Source organism: Clavelina lepadiformis, chromosome 1 (assembly GCF_947623445.1).
Source record: "Clavelina lepadiformis chromosome 1, kaClaLepa1.1, whole genome shotgun sequence".
Taxonomy (NCBI): domain Eukaryota; kingdom Metazoa; phylum Chordata; class Ascidiacea; order Aplousobranchia; family Clavelinidae; genus Clavelina; species Clavelina lepadiformis.
Window position 1 is genome coordinate 21,588,659 of NC_135240.1, and position 11,443 is coordinate 21,600,101.

Sequence of the window (11,443 nt, forward strand, 5' to 3'; positions counted from 1 at the left end):
AGGCTGCAATGTTTGCTGTAGCCTAGTTGCTTAATAATTCCAATGGGCCGATTGATTGCTATTACTGATTACCATGATTAGTACCAACACATCATGACAAGTTGACTACCATAGGCTTTCCGGGAAAAATGGAACAATTAATCTAAAAGTGTTTCTGTCAGATATTATTTTATTTAGGTATTCTTGGTGTATGCGTAGGGCTTAAAAGATTTGCGTAATACGTACGGTAATATTTTAAATCTTACTTACAGTTATTGCCATAACGTCCATAAGTTTGAGAATCTGACAAATTTGCGGTCAAAGTCAACTTTGTTCCGTTTTGCCTTGGTAATGTGTATCCTATGATTGTATGATTTCGGATATTGTTTGCTTCTGTGTTTCAAAATTTATTAGAAAAGTAAGTTAATAGAATTTGGCAAGTCGAATAATGTCCGGAGTGAATGTGGTTGTAGGTTATCTCACCAATCAGCACAGTTTTTTTCCAGTTGCTTTTCTAAGCATTTTGTCATCAGACCAGCCTGAAAACATGAATATATTGTTCCACCTTGAGTCCATATGCTTCATGTCTGTTTTTAGCTTTATTTATGATCATGAGTGGTAGGCTGTAAAATATTCTGTTGAGTCACCGAACGTAATACTGTTTAGAGGCTGCTAACTTTAATGTTCTTGGCATTATTCATTGCACTATGTATAATTTTTTCTTGTCTGAGTTGTCTTTGAAATTAACTGTATCAGGTTCAATATAGCCACTGGTTCATTTTCTGTTACAGTAGAACTTGCTTAAGTCGCCAGGCGTCTACGTTGTCTTTGCTTAACTTGACATCGTTTTTGATAACTCTGAGCAAATAATTCACCAAAGTAGTTAGACCTCTAAAAATGTACCAACATAATTACATTGAAAACTCTTAACATGAACCGATTGTGCATCACAATTTGTGTTAGTGGACACACTACTTAGTCACTTAACACTGCTTTTATCAGTGCGATGCAAAAGAGCAACTGATGCTACAAGTTAGTCTACATTACTATATAGTATCCCAAACAGTGCTTACTGTTTGCGTTCTATATTTCTCAAATGTTCGGCTTACACAGAAAGAAAAGGTTCTCAAGTTTTTGTAGACTTGTGAATGTTCATGTGCTGTTTCTTGTTCAAATAGGTCACCGATATTTCTATTCCCTCTAAGGTGGTGACTTTGGCAAATTCCACTGTATTACATCATGAATTTTGAAAAGAATTACTTAAATCTGCTTGAGATAAGGCTGCTCTGGTTCTTTTTACTGCTTTGTATTCCATAAGGCAAATTATGTCACTTAAATTTTAACGCAAAATGCACCAAGTTTACACATTTATAACTCTTAAAATTATATGATTTTTGTATTTACAAAAATGTGATACTCAGCCATGTAAACGATAGATTAATATATATAACTTATGCAGTACTCATCTCACTCTATAACATTAAAAACATTTTAGCATGTATTACATATCACAATACAAATTTTAAAAGCCCATCTACAGATGATCCCTCAACGTTTCAAAGTAGACACAGTTTTAGTACTATTATTTCTTCATTTTCATGTAACGTGTAATATTATTGTGTTTGAAGCAGGTGTTGGAAGTTTTCTATTGAACTGCTAGTTACAAAATTAAACTATGGCTACCCTTGACATAAGATTTGACCGCCATCTTAAAGTATATTATGAAGGGGTAAGTTTTGTTTTGGCCAACTACATTATTAAGATACTTGGCGCTGTTGCTCAGTAGCTGTTTAGGCTTTTGTGAGTTATTTATCAATAAAACCAAATGTCCAGTTAAAACATAATTTCTTCAAGTCAAACATTCAAATTTAGTTGAAAGATAAACTTTCAACCTGGCCATAGCAAATATTTAACTTTATGATTTCTATGTAGGACACAGTCAAAGGTGAGATTATTGTCAAGACAAAATCCCCACTACCTCATCAAGGAATCTCTGTTAGTGTAGAAGGAGTTGCTTCACTTACTCTAAGTGCGAAAAGTGTTGGAAGACTTGAAGCTCTGTATAATAGCGTAAAACCAGTCACTTTGTTTTCTTATGCATCTGATGTTGCAGGGCCTGGCAAGTACGTGAAGTTAAATTTGTTGTTTCATGATTATGAAGCTCTATAAATATTACGCTTTTCCGCATGATATTTTTAGGATCACAGATGAAGAAACGAGAATTCCATTTGGATTTGTGCTCAAGCCTAGAGGGAACAATAAGCTGTATGAGACATATCATGGAGTTTTCATCTCTGTGCAAGTACGGCATTATTATTGGGAATGATTACGCTAAATATAAACAAAAGCGATAATTTTGCTCTGTAGTATGTTGTGAAATGTTTGATGAAAAGACCACTGTTGAACAAAGACTTGACCAAAGATGCTGAATTTTTGGTGGAAAACAAAAATGGTGAAAGGGCAACTGCCAAAATAACTTCATTTTCCATCAATCCAAACTCAGTTCAAAATGTGAATTCTGTAAGTCATGATGTGTTCTCATTAATCTTACACTTTGATGATTAAAAATAGCAATATAATGACATTATGAGTGCTATATTGTTTTAAAACAGTAATTAGTTCAAAGCAAAAACACTAGAGCTGGAGTAGATGCGAACATTTTAATGCAAAGGTTTTGAGTAAAAACGATATTCATTCAGGAATTAAAATGTTTTATCTACTCTGACTCTAGTGGTTTTGCTTCGAATTATACGATCTTCCCAACATTTTGCTCTTTTTTTTTTACGTAATGTTTTTACGTAATAGCTATATTACTCGTTGAAGGTGATCAAGTTTATGATGGTGTATTTGTTGTTCAAGTTAACAAAAACCGTGAAACCCTCTTTTTCTCATCAGAAAACAAATTTGCCAAGGTTTTCCATAAGAGGGAAGCTGGATTCCAATTATTGCTGCATAACACGACCATTCACTGGAGAAATTATAGTAGAAAGTGCTGACACACCTATTCGCAGTATCGAGTTGCAGCTGATGAGAGTAGAGACAGTTGGATGTGCTGAAGGATATGCCAAAGAAGGTATTCCCAAATCCGAATGCTAACATTCATAAACAAGCAAGCAGATTACGCTCAGCTCTGAATCATAAAAATAGCAATTTAATGTTGTCAGTTTCAGAAATCCAGAACATTGAAATAGGAATCGGAAATGTTTGCCGAGGGCTGGCAATACCTATATACATGGTCTTTCCAAGGCTATTTTCCTGTCCAACACTGGAATCAACTAACTTCAAAATTGAATTTGAAGTTAACATAGTGGTTATCTTTCAAGATGACAGACTTATTATGGAAAACTTTCCTCTAAGGCTGACAAGAAATTAATTTTTTCTAATACAAGTGCATTTATTTTCATCATAAGCATGTGAAACAATGTAAATGAGAATTTCTGATCTTGATATTTTGTAACACATAGCAACTTCAGTTGATTACATTTTAGAAACACAAATATCAGCTAAAGTAACCATAAACTGATTCATTAGTAATTATTAAACAATGCCTATTGAGGTAGTACTATCATCGTCCTATTTTAACAATTCCAGCAGAATTTTACTATTATTTCACTAATATTTTTATGCTAAACTTATATTGATTGTGCAATATTTCTGATATCGTACATTTAAATGTATCTGCTCAAAAATAAGAAATTCGTAAAAGTTGTTGACGTTTTACACTAGTAGGCAAGGCTGCTACTCAATTTAAGACTGCATGCGTAATGCAATTGATATCATCCACATACGTATCACAACATGACTAGTGTATACTAATGCAGGCAGGCAGCCTCATAGTCAAAAGTGTCAAATTTAACCAATTGTTCCAGTACAAGTGTTGTAGCAGTACACTATATTAATGGTTCACATTGTTATTCACTTGCTAATATAAATATTTCTTAAGTAAAAGACTAATATACTTTCTTACCTAATGCACAAAAAAGGTGGGGTGAATATGTACACTTGTACAGCTATGCAGAAAGTATCTTACAAGCAATGTTAATTTGCTGTACAAAACAACAGAAGATGTTCTAGTTTGGAGCCTGCACAAAAATCTCACATTGCACAACTCAGAAAAAGATATAAAAATTTAACGTCATAGATGTGTAAACTAAACACAATACCTAGAATGGCAAACATTAAGCCGTTTGTTTGTTTTCACAACAAAATTGCAGTACATGCCATGACTGACAAGAAAATGCGTGAAGGTTTAGAAAAAAACATCAAATCTCCCTACACCACTTAAGACATTGGTACAGGTATTAATCTTGTATTAATTGCTTAAGTTTACGAGCTAATAAGGTAGCTTAGCTTTATTTTTTTCTAACAGGTTTCATCAAAAAAAAGTACCAATGCATAAAAAAATCATACTGAAATAAACTTAGATAAAACACCAAACAGCTTCAGTACATGTGGTGTTTCAATGGCGGTCACATGAATAACCAATGGAGAAAGAATTTTATTCATTGTGACACAGTGATTTTATTAAAATATAGTTTGATTCGTACACCAAACCCCTTCCAAAATCCAAATGATTGCCATTTAATTTCATAAACGACTTAAGTTATTCTTAACAATTACTCAAACATATTGGTCTTCATTATTTGCTTCACAAATGAAGCAAAATAAATAAAACAAGCCATATTGTCAACAGTCAAAAACGACAGACAAATAATCATACTTCCAAATTTGATAAGCTGAACCATATATTTTGTTAAAAAGATAAAACATGCGAAAAAGGCAAACACGTAGGTCAGATGATTGACTATAAAAGCGAACGACTCTGGGTCTAAGAGCCTGCTTATATTATCTTGTCTGACAACTTCAGGAACCAGGTCCAGTAATTAACGAAAACACAGCATTAAAGATGAAAAAGACTCCGCCAATGATAGTAACTAAAAAAGAAAATTGAAGCATTAACATTAGCACCAACAGCTCAATTGAAAACATGAAACGACATGGCATACCTTGAATCTAGCAATGAAATGTGTCTCGTACAAATAAAGTAACTTACCAGTTCGAACAGATATTCGCTGGGCAATCATTCTGCCACCGATTACAGCAAGGCCAGTACATAATGCATGACCTATAACAGCTCCAATGAAGACGCCAACTGGGTCCTTTACAAAAATATGAAAATTTCGCAACAATCAGTAAACAAAAACAAAAAACTACTGCAGAATATACTGAATTATTTAAACCATATGATAACAACCTTGAAGTGCACAAGTGTGGCAATTTCTTAAAATTAACAAATTTTTTAATTTTGCAATGCATCTGCTGTGTAGTGGGGTTATCTTTGTGCTGATATACCGTATGTATTATATTGTACATGGTCCCTTTAAAAAAATCTACACATAACTGTAAACTAAATCTAATCATTGTATCAAACCTACCTCACTTGCAGCTAACACTATAGTGGTTATTTGAGATCGATCACCCCACTCTGCTACAAACGTTAAAGTAAATGATTGCACAAAAATTGGAGAGAGAAATCCAAAAAACTTTCTTAAATTTCCAGGTCTTAATATTCCAGCTTCAATATCTTTTTTGCCTTCAGCAGCCTTTTCCAACTGATTAATATTAAAAAGATAAAGTTGGTAAAGAATTTTTCTAGCAGCATACCAAGCATAACATTGAAAAGACATTGGAAGATAAATGCAAGTAATAATAACAAAAAGAAAAACCTGTTATTTCAAAACGTTAACAAATTTAGCATGTCAAACTTGTATCATTGTACCCACTCCAATACCTCTTCATCTTTCTTCTTTAACTCAGCTTGCACTTCTTCAATTTCTTCCTGAGCTCCCTGAGGATTCATAGAAATACCTTCGTGGAACATCTTTACTCCAAATATCACAAAAAGACCAATCGACGCATAATAGGTAAACCAACGAGGTATAACTGTTGTAGCATAGCCCAGAACCACTGCAAAAGACGTCAAGTCTATTTGTTCAACACCACCATGAAAGAAGTTAAGAATGTTTTAAAGCTCTATTTGTTTGCTACCCTTTACTTTCAATGGCAATTACATTATGCAGAACTTTAACAATGCAACTGTAGTGGCTTGGGAGCCACATCCAATACCAGTATACCAATTGTGGAAACATATGCGCCATTTAAACATTGTTCATTGATAAACCTACAGCTAGCATTTAATATTTGCAATGCAGATGCAATTCGGCTGCAGTCACAACTTTACAAACTGCAATCGTTATGCAATATTTGGAAACTTGCACTAAATAACTTTATGTGAAAGCGCCGTTTAGTACGTTACCAGGTGATTTCATAACATCCGAGTTTTAACTGTAAATAATTCCCATCTGCCAACGCTTTGCTTTTATCGTTCACACAGTCTGAAATATGCGTGTGTTTTGTGTTGAATATTTCCGTTCACAAGCGCTCTACGCTGTTATAAGCTTAAACTTCTGTGCGTGTAGCGCCCAGACAGAGAGATACCGAATCGTACGAACGTATTACGTCAGTCGTGTTAGAATGTAATTTATTATACTTGTTTTAATTGGTGAATGCTAAGTTTGTGCTTGTGTCATAATAATCGGAACCTGTACAGTTCCTACAATAAAGGATTGTTTCTGATAAACTGTATCTGTTAATCGTAATAGCTTTCGGCTAGTAACAGTAGTAACACGTTAAGGTTAGAGATTTCTAACCGCACGCAACCTCGGAGTCAGATCATTAATTCGGCAGGTAAATTAAGACCGAATAGCAAGTTAAGAACAGCAGTGCCTCCGCACAACTATCGCAACACAACTCACAGTGGAATGCAAAAACTTAACACATTTATCAAAACATGTGATGCTACAGTGGTATTGGTAGCTTACTAATTCAAAGCTGAAGGAATCTATTAAATTACTTTGATATATTCTAAGTTTGAGGTATATAAATTAAGTTGATAAAATTAGCGTAAAATACAAACGAAAATGAGACTGGACCAGTAATCCTTTAATAACGCTTTTTATTTAAATATTTAGTAAAGATTTAAACTTAGTTTTTAAATCCTATACCATATGAAAGAATAAGGAACAAAACATATCACAGCAATAAAAAAACTCTCTACCAGATAAAAATGTCATCAAGCCCAAGGCACCAATTGCACCAGTGAACACAGTTGTCCTGGCATGCTTCATTGCAAATATTGCAGCTATAAAGAAGGTCTTGTCTCCAATCTCTGACACAATGATAACAACAATGGATTTAACAAACGCATGGACAAATCGAACATGGTAGTGGCCCAATGCAACTGAAAAAGAAAAAAATACATACTGTAAGCTATGTGGAAATAATTAGATTAGAATATAGAAGTAACTTCTAAATGAAGGACTAAGAAAATATACAGGCTCAACTAAATTTTTTTCAAAGGTCTTTTGACTCTTTTTCTGCAGAGTTGACATGACACATGACTAGAGATACACATTGTAGAATAATGAATCCTTGAGAACTGAACCACAAAAGATTTGAATCCAATTTTCTTATTTTTTCCGCATCTCAGGAAACCTTTTTTATTTTATAATTATAATGTTTTTATTGGCATACACAGTGGATTTTGTTGTCACTTTTTATTTCACAATGCAAAACTAAGCACTAAATGCATTACTAGTATTCATGGTAAGTTAAACCGCAACATGTTAATTTGACAATTGTCATCTATACTTGAACCGCAATAACTTTGTAAACTTAAGAATATGGTAAAAGAAAAGCACTACTGGTACTTAAATTGTTTATGTTTTAAACTAATCTAGAATAGGATTTGAAATTCTGGATTCGGAATAAACTATTTTGGAATAGTCAAGTATTCTGTAATCTGTATAGTACATCCCTACGCATGATAAAGACAAGAGACCAAACATTTGCTTTTGACATAAACCACACCACACAGAACATTAATTCATTGTCACGAATCAATGTCTGTCTCTTGCATTGATTTGTCTAAACATTTATTTATGCTTTTACTAAGTTATGATAAAACAGTTTAAAAAACTTTTTAAGAAATTGTGGCCTCTTCTTGGAAAAGTAAGAATCTAATCTATGGAAAGTTAGAAGGTATTGGGCCAAGCTAAAGATAATTGAAACTTTTCCATGTGGTTACTTATACAATGCACATATCTTTTTGATGCATGAAAATAAATATGTACATACTAGTTTTAGATGTAAGAAATACAAAAGTACTGTTTTTTTTGTTTAAAAACTTTGCAGAATTAGCTTCATTTTTATTATTCTCTTAACTTAGGCAACATCGCTCTTTCTGGTAAAACTTAAAAGCTTAATGCAAATTTTTATTGGTAAGTTGAGAAACTGTTTAAGCAGCTTTCTTTGCCCAATCGAATCTTTGTTAGAATAAGCTCCTGCAGACCTTGACCAAGTTTCTGATAAAAAATAGCGTACATGAGTAGGAGGTTTAATGACATATGTCATAGGGTACCATTTCTATAAAATATATACCATTTTTTGTTTCCACTGATTTGTCGGCAACTTCAGTAATGGCATCAACGTCCTCTTCTTCAACATTTTCAACATCTTCCGCCAGCGGATGTCGTATTAGAACTGAATCCTACAATACGTAATACCATGATAGGTGTTTTATTAATCAAACATTTAGAACAAAAACGTACACAAGAAAGACCAAACTTACTGAAAATTCTCCAACAGAATATCTAGCTTGTGTACATCCAGCATGAACTAGTACAAGCAATGCAGTGCATAGCAAACATTGAATGATGTGAGTCCTCAACAAAGGCCAAAGTCTAAACATTATGTGGTCGGAAGAACTGCAATTTGCCACAATTTGGTTTGGTAATTGGTATTACCTGATTTTATACATTTATAATTAAGGATATTTAATACAATTTCTCTAGAGTTATGTATTAAAGCTTTTTAAATGCGAAATTATTAAGCCTATGCTAGTGCTAGCACAAAGACAACAATCCTGAAAAAATACCAATTTATGTATAATTTAAATTGAACAAATATGAGAGTACAACATACATTAGTTCTTAGTTAGTCAATAATATACCTTTTTACGCTGTCATCAAACATATTGAAAATAAATAAAACACACCACAGATCAGTCACTTTCTTTGACAATAAAACCCCAGAAATTTTTTTTGGACATTCTTATGACTTGCAAAAGGTTTGGCAGTCAAATTGCAAATGTTTTTACTGATGGAGGTATGGTATAGCACAGGGATGTCCAACCTTTTATTATAGTGGGCCGCATTGTCACTTGAAATAATTGAATGGGCCGCAAAACCTATTAAATTTCAAGAAAAATGGGTACATGAAGTACATACTTTTGGAGTGAAAATGACTAGCGGGCCGCACAAAAACCTCAGGCGGGCCGCACTGTGGCCCGCGGGCCGCAGGTTGGACATCCCTGGTATAGCATATAGCTTCCTGAAGATACTTGAAATATCCTGGTACGTTAGTTCTTAACATTTTTAATATCCCCTATTCAAACTTGGATACTAGTAATACTGAATTATATTCATTGTACTGGCAATTATTTCTATAGTAGAACTAATAATAAAATAATTAGGGTAAATACAAAAAAGATTCTTCAAAGAAGATGTTGGAACCAAACGCATCACATCAATTCTCATATGTATGATACAACGTTGACTGTACCATGCACGAAAACAAAATAAAATGCAATGATCACTGTAGCAATCACAATAGCAATGATCACTGAAACAAAATGTTTGAATATTTGTGTAGTATGGTTCAAGTATTTTCCTATATCCAAAAATTTTGAACTTGTTTATTGAGCTTAAAGAGTAAAATGAGTTTGAGTAAGTGCTCACGGACCAAATCTCCTTCAATTGGTGGAATTACCAAATCGCATTAACTCAAAAACAACTTAAGACATTTTCAAATTTTTTGAAGCTCTACAACATATACCCAAACTATCAAAATCTGTGACTAGTGGTTACAAAATTTGAAAAAAATTGGTTGATACATGGAATAACTTTTTCTTCATTAACCTATTATAACAAAGTAAACGTGAAAAGTTTGACATGCACACAAATTTACAAGTTTCATGCATGCATGTGTCACACTTTCAAAAACAAGTTGGTGCTTTCTCACTTCTTCTCGTTCATTTATTCTATTTGTTCATGAGGAAGTAATTTAATACGATTTCCTACATGCTTGAAATTTTTTATCCACAAAGGTAAAGGCAAAAATTAGCAAAACACAAAAATGAAACAAAGCGTAATGAATTATGAATTATAACCAGCCTTGTTTATTTAAACATGCACTACTAGATATCTCTATTTATGTAAATTATACAAATATATCTATCTGAGAATTATTTTCATATCTTTTCTGATAAACACAAAACACCGTAGTGATTTTAACATTGTATCAGTTGCGTTTTTTATTCTTATAGCCCCACTGTACAACCTAACTTTCTTCATGTATTCAATAGTTTGGGCAGGTTAAGTTATGCGTAACTTTAGCCTGGAAGTTGCAGACTGCTAGTGCTAAGCATAACCAGATAATCCAGCCACCAGACTGCAGAGTTTGCCAAAGGCGTGTTCAATACCAGACTGCTTTTCATGACCTTCCGCGCCGCACTTAAGTTGCATTATTTAGGACTTAATGACTAGGAAAGAACTTCTATGCACTCAATTTTCAATTGATTTAAAGATTTAATAAGTTAAACTGTGTACATTACAGTGTAAGTGCGCACTTCCATTGCGTCTGAGCATTTTTGTGTACTGTACTTGTCACTTTTGGTTCTTTGGCATATCCAAGATCTTGCTGAAAACGGTGATAGTCTGCAGTCTGGCCCAGCCAGCTTTCAGCTTATATATCTGTATATCGCCAGATTTCATATACTTCTAAAAATGTACCAAATGTTGTACGAACCTGGTACCCATAACGACTGAAATACCGCTCAAACAGCTTTTCAGCATAAAGCTAGGCGAAGTATCGTACTGCTTGACTGCCGTATGTAATCTGCGGCAAGTGAGTAAGACAGCAACCATTTCCTCTTCTACCCCAATCTGTTACATCAATCAGCTACACATGTGACGTTTTCTTCCGTCAGCAAAATAAACAAACAAGCGAATGCCGCAAACATACGGCATCATATATTTATTATACATTATTTGCAAATAACAAAAACAACGATGACCAATTGCCTTTCACATAGCCTAGCATCGGTGTAACTGCATGATGCGCTAATATGCAATCATATCATATCATGTCAATCAAATCGTATCCAGAACCAGACCTGGGTGCTGGGACCACCGCAGGTGCTGCTGACGTAGGCAAAAATAAAAATCAGCTAAACATCTTCTCCTTTGCACAAACACACAAACTAGACGTATAAACTTATCGTTTTAAAGTTACAGTTTTCGATTTACATATCTCTAAGCAAATAAACTCTAAAAACAATGCAAAC

General features: G+C 33.8%; 2 protein-coding genes across 3 annotated transcripts; one reads left to right on the top strand and one right to left on the bottom strand.

Moving 5' to 3' along the window:
• Positions 1-27: 27 nt before the first annotated feature.
• On the top strand, positions 28-3,687 carry LOC143448082 (vacuolar protein sorting-associated protein 26C-like). 2 transcript variants are annotated; one of them, XM_076947800.1, is made up of 6 exons: positions 28-1,708; positions 1,912-2,102; positions 2,179-2,281; positions 2,347-2,499; positions 2,875-3,052; positions 3,150-3,687. In XM_076947800.1, the coding sequence occupies exons 1-6, from the start codon at positions 1,655-1,657 to the stop codon at positions 3,350-3,352; spliced, it is 882 nt and encodes a 293-aa protein (XP_076803915.1). In that variant the 5' UTR covers positions 28-1,654; the 3' UTR covers positions 3,353-3,687. The 2 variants fall into 2 exon arrangements, with proteins under 2 accessions (XP_076803915.1, XP_076803914.1); XM_076947799.1 differs by having other exon boundaries at positions 32-1,708; positions 3,144-3,687.
• A 1,092-nt stretch (positions 3,688-4,779) lies between these two features.
• On the bottom strand, positions 4,780-11,245 carry LOC143448066 (putative divalent cation/proton antiporter TMEM165). Its single transcript, XM_076947798.1, has 8 exons — positions 10,906-11,245; positions 8,669-8,780; positions 8,479-8,587; positions 7,097-7,279; positions 5,771-5,946; positions 5,415-5,591; positions 5,033-5,138; positions 4,780-4,913 (listed from the first exon to the last, which is right to left on the bottom strand). Exons 1-8 carry the CDS (start codon positions 11,022-11,024, stop codon positions 4,843-4,845), a joined length of 1,053 nt encoding a protein of 350 aa, XP_076803913.1. The 5' UTR covers positions 11,025-11,245; the 3' UTR covers positions 4,780-4,842.
• Positions 11,246-11,443: the final 198 nt, after the last annotated feature.